This window comes from Botryllus schlosseri, chromosome 15 (genome assembly GCF_051294905.1).
Source record: "Botryllus schlosseri isolate E-star chromosome 15, Bs_hap1, whole genome shotgun sequence".
Lineage (NCBI taxonomy): Eukaryota > Metazoa > Chordata > Ascidiacea > Stolidobranchia > Styelidae > Botryllus > Botryllus schlosseri.
In genome coordinates, this window is record NC_137250.1 from 21784868 (window position 1) to 21807477 (window position 22610).

The 22610-nt window shown below is 39.8% G+C and overlaps 1 protein-coding gene across 1 annotated transcript; it reads right to left on the minus strand.

The window, feature by feature from the left end:
* Positions 1-653: 653 nt before the first annotated feature.
* LOC145458134 (uncharacterized) lies at positions 654-21987 on the minus strand. The gene is made up of 8 exons (XM_080336483.1): positions 21689-21987; positions 21159-21268; positions 18508-18568; positions 14960-15046; positions 12902-13063; positions 4651-4731; positions 3248-3331; positions 654-1861 (listed from the first exon to the last, which is right to left on the minus strand). The coding sequence occupies exons 1-8, from the start codon at positions 21786-21788 to the stop codon at positions 1539-1541; spliced, it is 1008 nt and encodes a 335-aa protein (XP_080192609.1). The 5' UTR covers positions 21789-21987; the 3' UTR covers positions 654-1538.
* Positions 21988-22610: the final 623 nt, after the last annotated feature.

Consider the following 22610-nt stretch of genomic DNA (forward strand, 5'->3'; position numbering starts at 1 on the left):
ATTGCCAGAAATCCTACAGTCGCTTACGCAAAACAATTCTCCACTCCAGCCTTGGCGAAGCGGAACGAAGCTGCAAAATCGGTCGTTGCCGTTCCATGTTTAATTTCTATATCTATAGTTTTACGGCCACTAATATGAGAAAATAATGTCAACCACACGTCGGCGAAATTTTGTCTTTCATGACATTGATCATTTCGTTGCGGTGGCACCAAAGTAACTTATCTCCACTCCTTTTTCAAATTTGGAGAACCATTTTTGAAACCTACCGGGAATCAAGTCATCAAACCATGACCAAGATATGAGAAGGTGAAGGTAATTTTCTCAGAATGTGTAAAATGAACATAAACTACTATGATTCCACAGCGAAGATATCCTGGTCGCTGGGGGCATATGGAAGGACGTAGTTTATTTTTGTGGCATATACACCGACTCATATGATACACATATACACAGCGTGCAGGCACTCGTCATTCTCATGTTAATCAAGTAAACTGGATCACATTTCAAAATATTGGAGTCAAATTGATTGATTTGAACGTGGGCTGCGCGTTTGAGTGCCCGGCTTCAAGGATTCATCCCATCTACGAATACGATAACATAAATAAAAACCTGTCTTGATGTAGCTTACACCATACTCCATACAAAACAACAAATCCAAGTCATATAATTGATGTAATTGCGAAAGTAACCATAAGTGAACCGAACATATCGAAGAAATTCAACAAAAATGAAAAACAAATGGTGCACAATACACATTTCCTCATAAGTCATTGTGCAGTAGGCTGATAAACTGTGACCAATAGGGTTGTTCGAATATAACTTTTTTCTTCAAATTTCACTCGCCATTCGATAAAATTTCAAGATTGGCTAGAAAACGTTGCACACTATATTTGGCACAATCATAAACTATGAGAGCTATAAAATATTCAATTTAAAAAAAAATCCTATTTATTTTTCAAATTTTACTGGCAAAAATTCGATGCATAGTAAATTCGGCTCAAATCCAACTGGTAGAAGCGAAATTTGTGATGTTGAAAATTTTGAACTTGAAATAATAGTATTTACGGTGGGCGATGCCGCATAATAATCGAATAGTATATTCATATTGAAATGAGCCCGAATATTTTCGGCTGACGCTCGTCAGGGGTAATCGTCAGCAACTAGTACAGAATTCAAAAGAACATCGTATATCAACAATAGTATCACAAAATATGACGTCACTAGCATGAAATGTCGAATACGAGAGCGTTCAATGTACTATTTTTAGATGATACATAAACTCTTTTTGTTGACACAACCTTGGCTGGTGTATTTTGATAAAAGTCGACTCCAAGGCACACAAGTGAAAGTGTGAACGACCCTTTCCGAGTATGCGAAATCTGTCATCATGCTCAATAATTAAGGAATATCCCACCATAAATACTACTTTTTTCAAATCCAAAATGTTGTACTTCAGCAACGTCACTTCTACTGGTTGGAAGTGAGCCAGATTTGTTATGCATGTAACCCACAATTGACCAATCTTGCTACCTTGATACCTACAAGGGTTTGCACGATGCATAAGCTTGCCAGTCTTCAGTACACGGGTTTGACTCTGGCGAGGAATACTGGCAGTCCCATATCGAGGGTTCCGCACCCGTGCACCTAACTTGAGTGAGCCAAAGCTTGGTTCTGGCGCGACCGGGATTCTTATAAGTCGCTGTCACCCCCGGGAAACCTAACATTCTACAAATCACCATGGCGTCGATTTTATCCCACGCATCGGCGCATATGCCACCCCAAACGCCGTTGTGATAGATTTCCACCAATCCTCCGCGTTTCGTTCTCTTGTAGTTAAGTCTCACTTGTTTAGATTCTTTATCTATTAATGAGAAATTCATAGTTACTAATTGGAGCGAAGTTCTGGTAATTGAATTCTAATATAATTTCTTGTTTTCATGAAAGTGCCACAAGAGAACTGAATAGTGAAAAGCGTGCCAAGCTTGGTGTACAGACAGACATTTGCACATCGGATTTGACATAAATTAAACGTGCATTTCTTTCCAATTCAACAATGAAATTATAAGATTTTGAGAATTCAGTAATTCTATTCTATTTTGGAAAAAACTGTGCAGCTATAATGCTAATTCTAATCTAATTTGGCCTATGCTACTGCGATATACATATTCATGGAGGTGGTCAGTCGATTAGACTGAATAACAGGTTGATTTGGTACAGTTCTAGGATTCGTTCTCCTTACAGGGGTGGGCAATGGGCATACTGCGGATCGTTAGCCGCATGAGGCTCTTCAATGATTGCACATGGGTTTCGCCAGGGTTGTAATGACACGAGTCATGACTTGACTCAAGTCATGATTTTCTGACAACTCGACTTGACTCATTTTCTCAAAATACGTAAATGACTCGACTCGAGTCAATCTGTGTATTGACTCGACTTGGACTCGAGTCATTGCGCATGACTCGAACCACGTCATATGACTCGAGACTCAGACGCTCGAGACCGACATTTTTCATTGTAATTTCGAACAATAGTAAAGTAACCCCACTATTGGGATTTCGTCTATCAGTCCTGGTACTTGAAAATGCGACCAGAAACTGCCAAAGGTGGGGAAAATTAGTATATTATAAATGCGCACCATTCGATATCACCAAACAGAGATATAAAAAGAGGATTTAATAGACCTTAGCTGGAAACTGATCAGTCAACATATTGACTCGGACACGAGTCAAAATACCATGACAAGGACTCGACCCTCTAGTCGCTGACTCGGGGGTGAATTGAAAATGACTCGACTTGAATCGAGTCAAAATTATAAAAGTGAGATTAACTTGTGACTTGGTTACAACCCTGGGTTTTGCCATTTTGCTTGAGAGGTATAACCTGATTATGAATTGATGCTTTCACAGAAACGTTCCACCCACTCATCAGCACTTGAAGGAACTGCTCCACACGCCTAGATGTCATATCAGCCCGATTTCAAACACCATGCAGCCCAGATGGAGAGGCACAGTATCACCACACAATAATAGACTGTATTAGATAACCAACATTTCATCGTAGTGGAATGAATTCAGATTGTTTGATTTTTGTGTTGTGGCTCTTTTAAAACAAAGATTTTTGATGTGTGGCTCCTGCATAAAGCAGGTCGGCCTACCACACTATGTCCACACGTAAACCGCCAACAAGAAACTATACCCAACAATGGATTCCGTCCTATACCTGCTTTTGATGCCTTGTAAATACTTACTACGAATTCCCTCTCCAATGTTATATATTGTCTGACTCTGTGCCGCGACTCGTCTCTCGAGATCTTCAACTGCACTCTCAATATCTGCCAAGAAAAATTTGATACGTCAGTCGAAGCTTGTTGGTCTACCTAGAAAAAGTTTCAATTTATCAAACAAGACAAGATAGTTTGATGGTAAAGCGGTCAGACCAAAGACTGATTGATAACACTGGTATCCATGGCTTACATTACCGGGATAACATGGAGGGGTAGTGCAAGACTCGGAAAGTCTTACAAGGCTATTTCTGGACCTTCCTTATCCGGCGGCATATGCACAGATTGTATGGAGGTATATCATGAGTTGGCGTATATGCCGTAAAAGCATATATAAATATTTCATAAATGATGCGGAACGTTCAAACATGTACCTTTTACGTGACCACATAGAAGATATTACGAGCTCTGCGTCACATCAAGTATAATTTGATGCTGTGGGTTGACCACGACTTCGCAGATATGTCATCATCATTGGGTTTATTAGCAATTTTATCAGTTCAATACACCACAAAAATGCGATACAATGAAATGACAGGAAGATGTCGAAGCGACAAGGAGTAGTCTATGGAATCTGACACCCACCTTGGCCTAGGCGATGTAAAGAGGAGGCATGCACACTGAATGAAAGTAAAGAAGATAGTATAGAAAAAGAATGCGACAAGAAAATAGGGCGGCATGTCATGGGAAGCGAGATCGATAGGTCAGTCGTGGTCCGGTAATCTTGAGGATGGACTGTATTTATTTAGTAGTAATTGCTTGTATTTCGACTTGAATGTGGACATGCTCGTCGACTGTCGGATGGCCGGCGGGATACTGTTCCACACATCAGGTCCGGCATATTTGATGGAGCGATGATCTTTTCGGTCGATCATATGATATTTGGACGACGTGGACGCGCGTGTGTTGTACTTGTGCGCTTTTGATTCAGTGGTAAAGAAGTCATTGAAATATTCGGGGCAACGACCGCAGTGAAACTGATACATAAACTTGGCGATTTCTAGTTTCCGCATATCTTCTATGTTTAGGACGCCGAATCTCTTCAGCAGCGACTGTCATTTTTACTAACATGTGTAGCTTTGTACTGTATATTATGTATGCTGCGATACCACCAATCAGGTTGTCAATTAAGCCTTACACAGAACGAAATAATATCGAAATTATAATTCACGATGATAAATATACATTTATTGTTTAGGAGTGTATGATTTCGGTCTCGAAAAACATCATCTCCGATAACTCGACACTTAATAGCTCTTGAATCATTGAGTGTAGGCATAGTTATAATACACTTTGTAGTATAATATTTTTTTGTCGTTGTTTGTCGTTTAATACCACACGTAACACAATGGAATGAGGAGTACACTCACTTTGAACTGCTGTCCGTAGGCTCACCAATTCTGGTCTATTTCGACGCAACGTTACGTCCTGTGCCTGCGTGGCTCTAATGACTAGAAAAATGAAGTGTTTAAGCCAGGGGTTCTCGAAGGGTGGGCCACAGCCTTTTGAGGTGGGCCACAAAGCTATTTAAAAAGTTTTAGAATTAATGTAAGTTTAGTTATATTTGTAATGTTAAACGCTAGAAATATATTCATAAACTTTTCGTCTGACTCTGAGGAGACGTAGTGGCAGGTATGGAGTCAGCATGTACAAGTCGAAAACGGGAGGGACAAACGGCGGCTTTTTCCACTGGCTATGACAACCTACGGCTAACAGCAACTAACGTAATTTTGAGTATATGATAACTGGAAGGAGTATTCCGACAGGGTCATATGTCGTATACCGTTGAAAGGGTTTGCAATAAACTCGGAATGCAGTGTAATTGATGCATAGATTTACGGTACTTCGGCAGATCGTAATATTGTAAGACAAAAATAACCATGATTGAAAATTATTAGCAACTTCTGGTGAAGGTATACTGCACCACCGTAATGGATTGAGGATTTCGCGCAAAGCATTAATCGTTGCAGTCGGTTTAAAATGTCCGCATATTAAAAAACTCTTTTTCCACTTCTATGTAGTACTAGCACCCCATTCATTATGAATTGTTTGAAGCTGGCCCAAAATGATTATATTATTCGATTACCAGTGAACTCGGTCCTCGGTGAATTCGGCCTCACAAACTCGACCTTCGGTGAATTCGGCCCCCGGGAAATTTTGTATTGAAGCGTATTAATACTAATTATTGAACTAGTAATATTATTATCAAGTTATTGGTAAATCTTAGATAGGGAAGAATCACGTGCCGTGGTAGATCTCGCAGTGCGAGAGCCTGATATCGAAGACTCCACCACGCACTCACGCTGCCGGTTCACCGTGATTGGTCACTGGAATTAATCGAATGTAAAACATGGAATGGCAACGACCGATTTTGCAGCTTCGTTTCGCTTCGCTGAGGCTATATTCGGAATTATTTTGCGGCAGCGACTGTAGGATTTCTGGCAATTCAGAAGTTATTTTCCAGAGGAGTGAATTTACTGAATTTGGTCTTGATCAAAAGCTACTGTCGCACTGATTTCGAAAATATAAATGAACATATAGTCCTCTTTTCAGATTTCAAAAATATGGTAACCCTAGAAATTATGGTTGGGGATATTCATGTCAGGGAGCCCTAATCTTGGGATACCCTAACTTGGACCCTAACCCACTACCAACCCTAATATCCCCCTCCTTCAACCCTAATACCCCCCTCCCCAACCATCTTCCTCCCCTGAACCCTTGGGATACCCTAACCCTAACTTGGACCCTAACCCACTACCAACCCTAATATCCACCTCCCCAACCCTAATGTCCCTCCTCCCTAACCCTGGGATACCTTAACCCCAACTTGGACCCTAACCCACCACCTACGCTAATATCCCCCAACCCCTATGTCCCCCTTGCCAACCCTAATGTCCCCCTCCCTCAACCCTAATGTCCCCCTCTCCCAACCCTAATATCCCGTCTACCCAACCCTAATGTCCCCCTCCCCAACCCTATATCCCGCCTACCCAACCCTAATGTCCCCCTCCCCCAACCCTATATCCCGCCTACCCAACCCAATATCCCACCTTACCAACCCTAATGCCCCACCACCAACCTACAGTTGCAATAACGAGCAGACTACGCATGGTTGATATGTGAGCGTCGCGTCATCTCCCGCGCTTACGCAATCCGTGATCACGTGGTCTAATCGCGCCGTGACTGCGTGATCTACGCATGCCCTGACATCCGTACAGTATTGACAAATCACTTGATAATAATATTATTAGTTTAATAATTGTTAATACGCTTTGATACAAAATTTCCCGAGGGCCGAATTCATCGAGTGTCGAATTTACCGGGGGCCGAGTTCACCGAGGGCCGAATTCACCGAGGTCCGAGTTCACCGTCAACCTATTATTCCCCACAATAGTGGAACTAAAACCCCAATCACACAGTGGATGCGGGGATTTAATCATTGTGTTTCGCGACGCGAATGGAGCAGTGGACGATCATAATATACACATGAGTTTTAGCCTATGATCTACCAAGGGCCGTAACTGCCGCACCCAAACCCCCAATTGTGGGAGCTCGAAGGGACCCAAGATTATTTTGTCTGTCGTTTGTTGGAGGATATTTATTCAACATGAAAATTTTCGCGCGATTTCAAATCCCTAGAAGTCTAGATTTAAGTATCATCAGTAAATCAATAGAAAAAATTTGCATTAGATAAATAGATAAAAGACACTGGCAACACTGAGACGCTTTAAAAATGGCTTAGCGCTTCCCCACAAGATCAAGCTTTCAGCTAGTACCATGTCTCGCTAGCCCCAATATCAATTCCTTAGTCGCTCAAAAGCATTGTCATGTATCGTGTGCAGCTAATAGTTGGAAATAAAACTGACGATGGTGGTATTTTCGTTGTATATTTATTTTTTCAATAAAATACTACTTTTATTGTGGTAACAAGCCGGTCGCCCATGTTAGAGAGTACAGCTTTGTACTGATACTACAACGTCGTTGCCAAAAGTGTGGCCTATGTTGTCTCGATAGTGCATTCTTGCAGCCTCTCCAAAATGTGAACAGTGGCCAACGACCCGTTTTCCGTTGTCGAACCCTGGTTTAAGCCTTGCCGTTACATGAAAAAAATATTGTATGGTATTATTTTATTACATTATTGTTACTCTTGCTCATTTTACTACAACCCATTCGGCTGAGCTACATTTGCTGTGAAACAACCAGTGGTGGTCAAAGTAGTCAAGAAAGCTACTCAAGTAGAAGGAGAAGTAGCGACGAAAAAAATCTACTCAAGTACGAGTAGAAGTACTTCTTCCATAAGCAACCTAAAACTACTTGAAGTAGAAGTAGAATTGACTGACTTTAAAAGTACTCAAGTAAGTAAGTAGTTGTGAAAACGATCCTAATTCGTTCACATGGATTGTAAAAAGGTGCAAATTGAGCTATTTGAAGAGCTTCTTGGAGGTACAGAACTTCAATATACAATTAAATAGTATATTCATATTGAAATGAACCCGAATATTTTCGGCTGACACTCGTCAGGGGTAATCGTCAGCAACTAGTAGAGAATTGGAAAGAACATTGTATATCAACAATCGTATCACAAAATATGACGTCACCAGCATGAAATTTCGAATGAGAGAGCGTTCAATGTACTATTTTTAGGTGATACACGAACTCCTTTTGTTGACAGAGTTTTGGTTGGTGTATTTTGATAAAAGTTGATTCCAAGGCACACAAATGGAATTGTGAACGGCCTCGACCTACGATTCGAAATCGGTCGTCTCGATAATTATTCGCACAAATCGGATTATCCAACAGATGTTTGCCGATGGCAGAATTAATGGCTTTTGATCGATCAGCATCAATCTTGAGTGGATGAGTTAAGGGTGAGCTTTTCACATCGCGTGACGCACGTGTTCTGATAAATCTGGGGACATGTTGGTTTATGCGGTCCTGCAGACGTCTTGACGTTCTTCCCACGTAGCCACAATCACAGTGGCACCTATATTCGTACACTACATTACTTTGTTGAAGTGCAGGAAGCACGTCTTTGCGTGTTGAAGGGAGCAGTTGTGTTGTTGTAAAAATCACATTGGTTTTGACTGTATCGTAACATTTACCGACAGCAGAAATCAATTGTTTTTCAAAGCGGGTGGAAATGGGGCCAATCCAAGGTAGATGGATATAAACATCTTTTATTGTTCGTGCGGTGGGCTCTGTTCGTTTTTCTGCGTTGAATTGCGTTAATTTCCTCTCCATGCCGCGGCTGATGACGTGTTCAGGGTAACCGTTATCAAGTAAGATTTTTCGGATGTAGTCAAGTTCTAAACTCAGTTTGTTACCCGAACATATCATCAGCGCTCTATGCACGAGTGTGCCTATGAGGTTAATTTTTCTGCGCCGAGGACTAAATGAATTCCAGCGAAGGTATTGGCCTGTGAATGTCGGTTTTCTGAAAACAGACGTTTCAAATTTGTTGGTATTGCGCTTTTCAACTAATACGTCCAGAAATGATAATGAGTTATTGCGTTCTTTTTCTATTGTGAATTGCAAGGCCGGGTGAAGCGAGTTTAAGCGAATGAGAAATTGGTCACACTCCGATTCATTCCTGATGATACATTTGTCATTTTGTATCATCAGGAATGAATCGGAGTGTGACCAATTTCTCATTCGCTTAAACTCGCTTCACCCGGCCTTGCAATTCACAATAGAAAAAGAACGCAATAACTCATTATCATTTCTGGACGTATTAGTTGAAAAGCGCAATACCAACAAATTTGAAACGTCTGTTTTCAGAAAACCGACATTCACAGGCCAATACCTTCGCTGGAATTCATTTAGTCCTCGGCGCAGAAAAATTAACCTCATAGGCACACTCGTGCATAGAGCGCTGATGATATGTTCGGGTAACAAACTGAGTTTAGAACTTGACTACATCCGAAAAATCTTACTTGATAACGGTTACCCTGAACACGTCATCAGCCGCGGCATGGAGAGGAAATTAACGCAATTCAACGCAGAAAAACGAACAGAGCCCACCGCACGAACAATAAAAGATGTTTATATCCATCTACCTTGGATTGGCCCCATTTCCACCCGCTTTGAAAAACAATTGATTTCTGCTGTCGGTAAATGTTACGATACAGTCAAAACCAATGTGATTTTTACAACAACACAACTGCTCCCTTCAACACGCAAAGACGTGCTTCCTGCACTTCAACAAAGTAATGTAGTGTACGAATATAGGTGCCACTGTGATTGTGGCTACGTGGGAAGAACGTCAAGACGTCTGCAGGACCGCATAAACCAACATGTCCCCAGATTTATCAGAACACGTGCGTCACGCGATGTGAAAAGCTCACCCTTAACTCATCCACTCAAGATTGATGCTGATCGATCAAAAGCCATTAATTCTGCCATCGGCAAACATCTGTTGGATAATCCGATTTGTGCGAATAATTATCGAGACGACCGATTTCGAATCGTAGGTCGAGGCCGTTCACAATTCCATTTGTGTGCCTTGGAATCAACTTTTATCAAAATACACCAACCAAAACTCTGTCAACAAAAGGAGTTCGTGTATCACCTAAAAATAGTACATTGAACGCTCTCTCATTCGAAATTTCATGCTGGTGACGTCATATTTTGTGATACGATTGTTGATATACAATGTTCTTTCCAATTCTCTACTAGTTGCTGACGATTACCCCTGACGAGTGTCAGCCGAAAATATTCGGGTTCATTTCAATATGAATATACTATTTAATTGTAAATTGAGCTATGCGATACGTGACGAACTTGATTCATATTGGTGCATACCAGCAGGTACCCAATTTTCGATGGCATAAGCAATAAGCATTCGTCCACATCACGTGATGAAAATTATAGTATAGATATCGAAATGCGATGCTAATCCTCTGTTTTCTCGAACAGCACGTCTTAGAAAATAGCATGGTATGGCGCCATCCCCCATATTATAAGGCCCGTAGTTTAGTCGAAGAGCAATACGGAGAAGTTGTATAGGATACGGTGTAAACACTTTGCGCGATTAGTAAACGTTAATAAAAAATATGGTGGACCGTAAAAATGCCATATTGTGTAGCTTTATTTCCAGAAATTAAAGGCATTACTACACTTGCTTTTATACTTCAACATGTATGTTATCCAGACAAAAGAACTGATATTAATTATAACTCAAAGTATATGATACTGGGAATTGAAATTGAAGTATAAATACAACTACTAAAAGCAGAACATGTACCGTAATTTTCGATGTATAATGCGCAAAATTCTACCGAATTTTTGCCCTAAAATAGGGGGGTGCGTATTATACATGGGTACAGCAAGCCTTGAAAAAAAATCACTCGATCAAAAACTTGAAATCACACCTTTCTTCATGTTTGTTTAAATCGCGCATCACCTCTAGCCATTGGGCCCCATAATTCGTATTATAGAGTGTAACGCGCTGCCAAATAGAGAAGCGTGTTGCCAATTAACGAAAAGCGTGTTTCTAATTAACGAGAGTCGTCTGCAAAGCACGCGATCTCTTGCTGAGTTGGTTTGCCGTTTGTACGCGAGCGAAATTAGGTCGCTGATTGCTACAAGCTTGCGCGGCAATCCTTGTTGATTCATCGCGTCAACCACAGGCCTTAACAATCGTATACACAAGAGGCCATGTGCGCAAGATATAATCGCTTTCGTAATCTGTCGCATCTCCAACAGGACTGGTGCGCCCGACGTACCCGTTGGCCTGAGCAATCGCATCTGTAATTGTAGTAGGCCACGTGCGCAAGATGTCGTGTGTCGCTAGCCTGAGCTATCGCGTCGCCGACCTCACAAGCTTTGGCTACTATCTACTCTCGTTAAGAGACAATGCCGTTAATTGTATTATGATTAGCGATCATTATGTCATGATTGTTCGACAGTGACATCGCAAAACATAGCAACATCGAATACTAAACCGCAACTATTCATGTACTCATGTACTGCGAATGCAGGGAGCGTACTATACATGGGTACAGGCTTTTCCCCAGAATATACACGTCATTTTAAGGGTGCGTATTATACATGGATGCGCACTATATTCGGGAAATTACGGTATTTCATGTTTTTAGTCCAGAAAGTTTCAAAGGTGGTATGCTAACACGGCTCTAAAACTAAAAAAAGTCAGAGTCCACTTTTCTAGATTAGGACACGCCATGGACAATGGAAGTGTTAGATTACGATATGACAAGTAAATGTTAGATTGCGAAACATCAGTTTCAAACGTTATGATGAGCCATATATACTGTGATGGATTATTTCATATGGGTGACGCGCGACAATGTGGTGTGAACGGAACCACGCCAACCCTCTACCTAAATTATATTCACCGATACTTTCGTGAAACCATACTGGTCACGCAGTATCCACTGCGCGCGAAGAAAATTCTGGACTTTACGAAACTTTTATGAAAATTAAATGTTGATACTCCGTAAAAACAGCTCCGAAATTCGCCGAGCTATCTTCCTGATTGGAAGATTGAACTACTTCTACTTGACAAACTGAAAATAGCAAAAAGTAAGCAAGTAGGTCACAAAATTTTACGAAGTACAAGTAGCAAAAATCAGATCTACTTGAGTAAGTACCAGAAGTAGAGGAAAGCTACTTGAGTACTTCGAAAAAGTAGAAGTACTTCGTTACTGACCACCTCTGGAAACAACTAATTTCATTTAAATGCGCCACTTTTCAAAATCCATAACTAGAACTAGATCGACTCAAAATCCATCAGTTTGCAGAAGTCTGGGTGGAAGTATTGTGTTTCATTATTATAAATTACTGATTCCTCATTTGCTACAACCCAATTCTACCAGGCTACATTTGCTATGACACACATATCCAGTTTTCGATCAACCCAATTCAAGGAAGTTTTTCTTTGCAGGAGGCTGTTTAATGTCACGATTTACTCGACAGGATTTTCTGCAATACAATTTACTTGACAACTACAATATTTTGCTAGAATGCACAGAAGGAATGTTCAAAAAACCACTGCATACCAAATTCAGCTCTATTCCCACCAGTAGAAGCGAAGTTGTTGATGTTTAACATTTAGGATTTCAAACAACAGTATTTACGGTGGGTAGATCTATAATAAATAAATCAAAGAATTTGCCACTGCAAATACTATTAATTTTCAAATCCAAAATTTTGCACTCCTACAGATTCACTTCTACTGGTTGGAATTGAGTCAAATTTGTTGTGCATCGTCTTCTTAGACAACTCAACAATTCCATGGGGTTAACAGTAAAATTTGAAAACCTTTATTTTAAATTTTGAAATGCTAATAGCTTCACTTCTACACGTTGGTGTGCAGCGTCTTTTTAACCAACCCAACAATTTTGTCGAATAGCCAGTCAAATTTGAAGAAAAAAGTAATTTTTGAGCAACCCTAATGAGTAGATTGAAAAAATATTGCCAATCGTAGCAAAAGAAATTTGAGTTTTCGAGTATGATTTATCAGTAGATCTACAGGTCAAGAGGTACTGTGATAAATCGTTTGCCAAGTAGATGGACAGTAGTCTACTTCAGGTTAAGGCCAACAACATGGAGATTTTGATCCAAGTGGCCCATGCAGATTATCACAATTAAATGAGTTCTCACGTTCTGCCTTCCTGCTCAATCCAACACTAGTCGAGTTTCGAAATCTGGACAACGACATCTGAACATTTCCGCTGGACTTTTCAATCTCGATGCGATTTCTTGGAATTTCACCTTCCAACACGCTCAACAGATTTTCTTGGTCTTCGTTGCTGGTTTGGATTTCTAAACGCATGGATTTTGGATATGGATGCGTGTAAGTCATGGGACTCAAACGCAAGAACGTTTTACGTGGCTTGTGTCGAAAGCTAACGCATAAACGTTAAATGATTTTATTCAAATATTTAAAATGTTTTTTTTTATCGTGTCATGCTTGAATCACATTTTCACAATGGGTGTGGAATGTCGTTATGAAAGGGCCCGTCAAATAGCGCGTACTTGGAAGCACGTTGAATATCCCTATTATTGATGCTGCGGCCCTCGGCGCCATCAAAAAATTAGTCCTCAAGAAAATTTGCGCTGAAGACGTCTGGGTCTGGCTTGGACAGCTACAGAATTCTTGTTGTCTATAATTTGACTTATTAGGGTGAAATGGCAGTAATCTAATTTGAATCTAATTTTCGAAATGTTTCCTTGCTCTGAATTTAATACTAATCTAATTCTGGTTTTCCTGTGAATGCTGCAGGAGAACTGTATAGTGCAAAACGAGCCAATCTTGGTTTCGAGACATTTGCAATTTTCGTGCTTACGATAATGAACTTTGATTTGTATGTATATGATATGTATGCGATAAAAGATTCTCTCTCTCTCTCTGATATGAACTGAACCTGATTCAATGTCCAGGTTTTCGCGGATTCAGTTTTTCCAATTCTAATCTAATTAGAAACAAACTGTATCTATAATTCTAATCTAACTTGGAAAAAAACGTGTACTTATAATTCAAATTCAAATCTAATTTGGAAAGAAATGAGTAGCTATAATTCTAATTCTAATCTAATCTGGAAAACCTGAACATTTTTAGTGGTGCAAATTAGAGGTCGACCGATTATCGACATGGCCGATTATTGAGGCTGACAGCTTTCCCCATTATCGATATCGGCCTATGAAGGCCGATATTTTATATTCAAAAAAATTTCAAAAATATGGGAAATTTAATGCTTCGTGTTCTCAATCCCAAGAAAGGGCGATATATGACAGATTAACCCTTGCAGGACGAGTTTAACTGGGCGAGCATGCGGAGAAACTATGCTTCCTGCATTACTATCTACCTTTTCCGGACTGATCTGCAATTCTGTATCATGTTTTGCTTTTTGGGTTATCCCAAATTTCAACGAATGTGCACAATTAAGCAATAATTCTTTTCAATTTCAGTTTTCTCGTTTGTTATTCAGCTTTCTGTGGCATGAACAAGCGCCATCTTGCCTAATATATGATATTTTTTGTGAAATTGTTCTCTGCTCCTTCCATATTAATATCGCCCTATGATATCGGTTTATCGGCCTTGTGAGTGTGTCGATATATCGGTATCGGCCTGTAAAAATCAATATCGGTCGACCTCTAGTCCAAATCTGCTCTGGGTTAAGTATGGTATGTGATTATAGTTGAGTGGAAATTTACAGCTCAGCCCTGTATCTTCGCAATGCATGTTTTGGATGTTGTGATATGACAAATTGAGGTTTCGAAGCTGAAAAAAACATCTAAACTACAATTCTCGTTGATATTATAACGATTGTTGGAAATGAGCATATAATACTAACACTCGCAATCATGTGTCAGTAGCCTACTTGTTTCGTTACAATTATAGCTCCATTCAGAATTGAGCACTCAAATCATTGCACCCAGTCCTGGTAGACACGTGTAATTTCAACATGTTATTTCCTACATTAAGTGAGGTTTTGAAATGACAAAATATTATTCGAATCTTATTGTATTCGAAATTTCATGCCTGTCGCTTAGGTGACAGGACTGTTGATAGACAAAGTTTTTCCAATTTCCTACCAGTTGCCGACAATCACAACTGACGAGTGTCAGCCGAAAATATCTTGGTTATTATCAATATGAATATAGTATTCAAGTGTACATTGATAAAATTTCAAATAAACACACTACAACCACACTTACGTTGAAGCAAGTCTATCTTTCCGTCGTCAAGGAAATCGCTGAAACTATTCGCCGAGCTCGACTGCTTTGCAATGCTGGACTGAATATCTGTGACATATAATTGCTATATAGGACAGTGGTTCTCAAACTGGGGAGGCTTGAAAGCATCTGAAGGGGGGAGCAAAGTCATGTGGGAGAAATGAAGTTTCTTGAGTTCGAAATGAGTTTGATTTGCGCTGACACTTCCAAGTTACAGAAACATGAATAATCCTATTATACTAGGATTTTAAACGTCACTAGTTGCGTTGTACCATACAAACATCTATGCTATATTGTGACAGACACCGGGCTATGCACTGATCAGAATATGCCTCTGAATTAGGAGTAGCTGGTTGGTGTAGGTGTTAGCTGACGCTTTTATGGTCTGTCTGTCCGGCATCTGTGCAAAATGCGCAGAAAGACACAAAGTCATGGAGAAATAAGATGTTTCCGGACTAGATTATGTCATATATCATGTATAATATGCGGATCTTAGAAGGTATAGAAATAGAAGGTATTGAACAACGAAATCGATAAAATATTGATATCCTATGTGCCACCATTGCACGAGATTACTTTTGAGTAAATTATTCAAGCGAAAAGAGATTTAGCTCCAGATCATAATAGTTGCTATGTGTATAGTCCGAATTTCATATTTAAGAAGTCACAACCTTCCATGCCAGTAAACTATGCGTCTGGATTGCAAGCATTCTGGTTGCTCTGACATGGATTTCATTGTAGCTTCGAAGAAAAGTAAAGCTGTCAAATCACATTATCGGGGTTTCGTCTATCAGTAAAGGTAATTGAAAGATAGGGCTAGAAACGGCCAAGAAGGACGAGAGTTAGTGTATTATGAATATATATAGCATTTGATATCACTCAAGCAGAGTTGCAAAAAAGTTGGTTGAACACGACTTGCACTCGAAAGTAAACTGTAAACACAATGACTCAGACTTGACCCTCTGCATCCTGACTTAGACTTATCAGTAGAGCGATTTTTTTACAAAAACACTGAAGATTTTGACCTGAAAAATCTTAATTTTGACTAAATTTGACCTAACGTATGCAAATTAGGTGTTTTGCCACATAATGTTCAAATTTTACCACATATCTTTAATTCTGGTTGGAACTGTCTGTCCTTACCAAGTGGTTTGGCCTGAAAATAAACTTTTTTGCCTCAAAAACTAACATGTTTTTACATGAAAAAACTTTATTTTAACGAAATCTGGCCCTATGGGGAATTCCAGTAGATACATTACCCATTATGGAGGAAATAATTATAAAAATTGTAGCACAACGAAAGATACTTTCCTACATTCTCGGGTAGAAAGTGTCTGTCCTTACTAAGTCGCTTGCCAAGAATGGAGAAAGAACGTTCAACAGCAGCAGTTGTTGGCTGACAACATCGAAGTTGTGTGCACACTGCTGGTGATGAACCATGTTGCTTCATTCTGGCAATGGTGTCTACATTACAATTTTTCATCATGCACTTCATTATAAAAGAATCATGCAATGCCCACACAGTCTTGCTTCAGTTGGGATATTCCGGTTGAGCATACCACCATGTCCAACTATTTGTTTCATTTGAATCTTTACGATTCACAATGAGCAGACGATGGGCCGTCTACAACGGAAGGCCTATAAAGTAGGCTACAAGCTGTAAAATGTCAAATGATAAGTTCACCGACAGTGCAAAATCTACGATACAAACGAAATGCAGGTTGCAAAAAAGTTTCAACTTTGCCCAAAATTTTGACATTTTTTGTCCTAATGCTACAATTTTGACCTAATTTTGACTTTTTTTGACATGTACAAAAATCACCCTGCTTATTAGACTCAGACTTGACGGTGAATTGAAAATGACTTGAGTCAAAAACCTGTAAAAGTGAGACTGACTTTTGACTCAGAACCTGGTGAATTGGTTACAACCCTGGTTGAATCATAGGTTTGGACGAATTAACAGGCCTGGAAATTCAAATTTTAATGCTGGTGACAGTGTTGCCAATTTAGCGATTTTCGCGCTACATCTAGCGATTTTTCATCCGGTTTTGCGCCAAAAAATATGGATCTAGCGCCTAGCGATAAATCTAGTGATTTTTGAAAAAGAATTTAGCGATTATTTAGTGCTTTTTTACCGAAAATAACCAATAAAGATCAGTTCTGGCCGACGACTGCATTGGCTATACCGGTCACCAGAGTGCGAACTGCGATGATATATAATTATAGATTACTAACCTATACCTACGGATAGATAGTTGATACGCAACTCCTGGCGGTTACGCATGGGCAAACAGTGTCTCTTCTTGCTGAGTAATCTAAAAGTATCATACTTGGCAGTGCTACATCTGGCGGCCTGAGCGCTGAAATTCAATATAATTGGTCACGATCGAAAGCCAGTGTCGCAGTGATTCCAAACACAAAACACATAAAACAAAATTTCGTCAGGACAACGGAACCATGCACCCCGAAACAGCCCCAAAGTCGGAAAACCGGCATTGCTCCAACAATGGCACCGCCGCAACACAATGAACATAACAATGACCAATTTCGTCCAGCGATTGTTGTTATCAATGCCGATTTTCAGACTTTCGGGGCCGTTTCGAGGTCGTTCCACTGCCTTGACAAGAACCAAAGTCGCATTGTCGGAACCAGTGCGACACCAGCTCCCATCCACAACCAGATTAATTAAATTTCATACCCCGGGTTGGTCCTCAGATTATTTTCTTAAGGTCTGTACCTATAGTGGCTGGCAAACCCGGTTCAAGTCGGGTCAAGTCGCATTTCGTGTATGAGTGTGTCAAGTCCCATGTCGTGTTCAACTACTCCAACACAGTTTAGAGAGGTCAAGCGCATTTTCACGGTACATCGCATCACGTATTCACGGACTGATCGAGCAAGGCACGCTTATATAGTGAGCGGTTATGCCTGCAAACCTGGTTAGTGGTCACGTGTAGCGATCATTGCGCAAAGCGATCTGCTTTATCGAAATGCATCGAACGTTTTGTCCCGCTTAGAGATGACTATTACGTATTATGAACTAGAAATATGATAAGTGACTTTGGCCCCAGACAAGTAAAATATAGCTGACAATAATGTATCGATATTATGGTTCAATTACCACCTTTAGCAATTAATGCAGATTTAGCGCTATTTTTTAGCGCTTTTTTCTCAATCTTTAACGACATCTAGCGAATTTTGACACCAGTTTTAGCGATTTTATCTCATCCGGAGTTGACAACACTGGCTGGTGACGTCATATTTGGCGCTACCGGTGCGTCTGTTGATATACAGCTCCTTCCAATTCTCTGCTAGATGCTGACGATTACCCCTGACCAGTGACCATTGTCAGCAGAAAATCTCAAGATGTTTCATATGAATATATTATGCAATCCCAGAAAGGTCCGGTGAATCTTAAAGAATGACTACAATCAGGCAATACACTGCAATCGCAGTGCGATGAATGGAGGCATGAGAAGGGTTCATCAAGTTATACATCAAGAAAGAAAATTATACATTATCGACAGCCATACCTTTCACAGTGTTGCTTTGTGAATCGGCTATCTCAACAATTAGAGTCGTAATGCTGGTAAGCTGCAAATTCAGAAAGTTTTAACAATTATGAGATTCTAAGGACCAGGGTTGTAACCAAGTCACAAGGCTCCGAGTCACAAGTCAATCTCACTTTTATAGTTTTGACTCGAGTCAAGTTGAGTCATTCTCACTTCACCACCTAGTCAAGTCCGAGTCCAAGTCATCGAGCATAGGGTCAAGTCCGAGTCATGGTATTGTGACTCGAGTCCGAGTCCAAGTCAATGTGTTGACTGCTCAGTTTCTAGTTGAAGTCTTGTTAATCCCACTCTGTTTGGTGATATCGAATGGTTCGCATTTATAATATACTCATTTTCCTCAATTTTAGCAGTTTCTGGTCGCATTTTCGAGAACCAGTACCAATAGGCGAAATCCCAAGAGTGCGGTTACTTTATTTCGCTTCGAAATTACAATGAAATGCCGTTCTTGGCTTTCTGGGTCTCGAGTCATGCGCAATGACTCGAGTCCAAGTCGATTCAATACACAGATTGACTCGAGTCGAGTCATTTCTGTATTTTGAGAAAATGACTCGAGTCATCAGAAAATCGTGACTCGAGTCATTACAACTACGGACTGGTTCAACTTCACTATACCATAGAAATTGAACTTCCAATTATTGAATCATTTCACGTAGCTTTGGTTGTTCTCTGACATTTTATCCAACTATTAGTCGCACTCATTATGACATCATACCAGTATGAAAGACCTGGAAAGTTCATGAATGTACATTTTATTATGGTTGTAATGACTCAAATCTCGATTTTTTGGTGACTTAACATGAGTCATTTTTCCAAATGTGTTAAATGACTCGACTCGATTTGCTTATTGACCCGACTAATACTCGAGTCATCGTGCATGACTCTAACCAAGTCATATGACTTGAGACTAGGACGGCCGAGACAGACATTCCATTGTAATTTCAAAGAATAGTAAAGTTCCACATTGGGATGATTGATCTGTCAGTCCTGGTACTTGGAAAATAGGGCCAGAAATTGGTACAACCGAGGAAAATCACCATATTATGAATGCAAGCTGTTCCATATCACTCAAACAGAGCTGAAAGAGTGGGTTGAACCGGACTGAACTCAAAACTGAGCATTGAACATAATGAATTGGGTGGTGAATTGAAAATGACTCGACTTGACTCGAGAAAAACTATAAAAGTGAGATTGACTTGTGACTCGGAACCTTGTGACCACCTTTTATGGTACGGTACCGTACCATAGTTATATATAATGCTAGTTCAACATTACATTCAAGATAAAATGCGTTTTTTCGACCATGCGTATATTTCACTGCACTTTGTGACAATGCTGTGGGTTGATCACTACTCCACTGATATGTCATTTCCACTAACGTGCAGGGTTGTAATGGTTCGAGTCACGATTTTCTGATGACTCGAGTCATTTTCGCAAAACTCAGAAATGACTCGACTCGAGTCAACCTGTGCATTGACTCGACTTGGACTCGAGCCATTGCGCATGACTCGAAACTCCGACAGCAAAAACCGCCATTTCATTGCAATTTCGAAGAATAGTAAAGTTACCACACTATTGAGGCTTCGTCTATTGGTACTGGAACTTGAAAATGCAACCACAAACTGCTAAAAGTGAGGAAAATTAGTACCGGTATATTATAAATGAGAACCATTTGATATCAACAAACAAAGTTATAAAAAGTGGGTTTAACAAGACTTTACCTGGAAACTGAGCAGTAGGGTTGTTCAAAAAAACTTTTTTTTCCAAATCTCACTCGCCTAATGACTAAATCGTCAGGTTGTCTAAGAAAATGATGCACACCAAATTTGACTCAATTCCAACCAGTAGAGGCCGTACAATCTTGAATTGAAATTTTCAATTTATTATTAAAAATTGAAATAAAAAATTTTTCAAATTTTTCTGTCAACCCCATGAAATTGTTAAGCTGTCTTCAAAGACGATGCAAGACAAATTTGAGTCAATTCCGACTAGTAGAAGCGGAATTATTTGAGTTTTTGGTTAATTATCCCCGGATCAAGGATAATCCGAGAATTATCAACGAAAAACTCGAATAACTCCGCTTTTACAAGTCTCAATCTACAAGATTTAACTCGAGTCAAAGCTATAAAAATGAGATTGACTTAAGACTCGGAGCCTTGCGACCTGGTTACAACCTGCTAACGTGCATAGCTTTGTACTGCATTTTTTTATGTTGTAATAAGACAATTCAGATTTCAAGACTTCAACAATGGAAAATACTACCGAAACTACTATTTTCGTTGATAAATTAACTAAACTAATTGTCAGTGGCATAATTTCGGATTATTCCAGTATCGGTACTCAGAAAACTTATATCTAACCACTCAACTCGAATCATTGTGCCCAGGGCTTGTTTCCACACACTTCTATATTTTCATTATAGTAGGCCTATAATTTATATACATAATAGCAGTCTTGTCGTGTTTTGATCTCATGAAAATTTCAAAAAAATGACTGGCCGAGACAGTCCTTGGTAAGCCTATAGCCTTCGGTCAGAAAAATTAGGGGAACAACAAAAGAAGAGAACACTAGAACACATAACAACCCCATTAAATTAAATATATGAATGAACTTACCTTAGAAACTGATGCCATAGAAAAGACAGACACTAATGCCCAAGTGGCGAGCAGACAAATCAGTGGCACTGTCATTGTGGCGAACCAAACGGACAGTCTTACTGGTGAGTCTAAAAACAAAGATTTCAAACATCAAATTCTCCTGTACAGTGTAAAATGAATGTCTTGTTAATAATGGACAAAAGCACTAATGTTTTTCAATTGGAAAATCTACTTTCCAACTAGTAGCCTTACCTTACCTCACCATACCTTACTTTATGTTCATTTCACACAATTGACATTTAACATACCGGTAGTTGAATTCTCATACCATAAACTAAAAACTTGTATGTAGCCTACATGTATATTTACATTTTAATTATTGTCTGCATGCACAATGCACAGCACATTGACGGTGTCTAACAAGTTGTATGTCTTGTAACAATATTTCGCTATCTGTCTGTTGGTGTTATTAGGCTTGTTTCATGTGTGGTCCGTTCTCATAGTAATCAACTACCCTACAATATTAAAGTATAGTAGCGATATCTTACCTAAACAGTCTTTTTGGTGAATGCTTTCATCGTCTATAATGCTTTCTTCTTCGTTTTTATCATCATTTGTCGCTTTCGGCCCCTCAATGACAAGCTCCATACCTCAAGACTTGGGATTTCAGGTCTATGTACCGGTACGTTTATTTCGAAGTAGTCGATGCTATAGCTTTTATACTACGCTATCAGGGACCATGTTAAAAGAATTCAAAGAGTGCGTCAAGAGATGACTGCAGTTAGGCCTAATGGCCCGAGCGAAAACCAGGATAGCCGATCCCGCTTGAAAATAATAAAATTGTTTGCAACAGGTCTGCTAATGACTGCTATGCGAGCGGGCCAACTGAATTGGCGACGTCATAACTCCTGATATATTAAAGATAATGTCGTCATATTCTGTGTGACGTCAGAATAGCTCAATAATACACGTATACAAAACTTCATTTCGATAGGCGACGAAACGGGGAAGTGTGGGAGCGAAAGTAGACCACTTTTATGCTATCATGGTTTACTTTTCATTCAGTGTTCACTGTTCGGGTGTTCAATGTTCATGCCTCCTTTTTACATCGCCTAGACCAGGAGGTGGGTGTGATTTTAAAGACCACTCCAAGTCGTTTTGACACCTTCCTATCTTTTCATCTTTTCGCAGTCTTGATGGTTATTGAAATAATGAAATTGTTAATAGTAAATTGAATTTCGATGTATGATGATACCAGCGTGTACTCAAAGCTCAGTACACACTGATGAAACAAGAGGACAGAAAATGGCCGGTATGCAGAGACCAGAAAGTATCTCCCTTGATTACCAGGAAACCAAAGGATGTGCGTAGTCCTCGACCACAGAAATAATGAATAACGACATTACAGCAGATCCGGGGCAACCGAAACATTGCATCGACCTTGCTTGCAATAATTACCTGTCAAACTCT

Coding starts and splice junctions, on each gene's coding strand:
- LOC145458134 (XM_080336483.1), bottom strand. CDS start 21,788: ATGGAGCTTGTCATTGAGGGGCCGAAAGCGACAAATGATGATAAAAAC. Junction 15,047..18,507: donor ACAAAGCAACACTGTGAAAG/GTATGGCTGTCG, acceptor TATATGTCACAG/ATATTCAGTCCAGCATTGCA. Junction 13,064..14,959: donor AAAGATAGACTTGCTTCAAC/GTAAGTGTGGTT, acceptor CCATGCGTTTAG/AAATCCAAACCAGCAACGAA.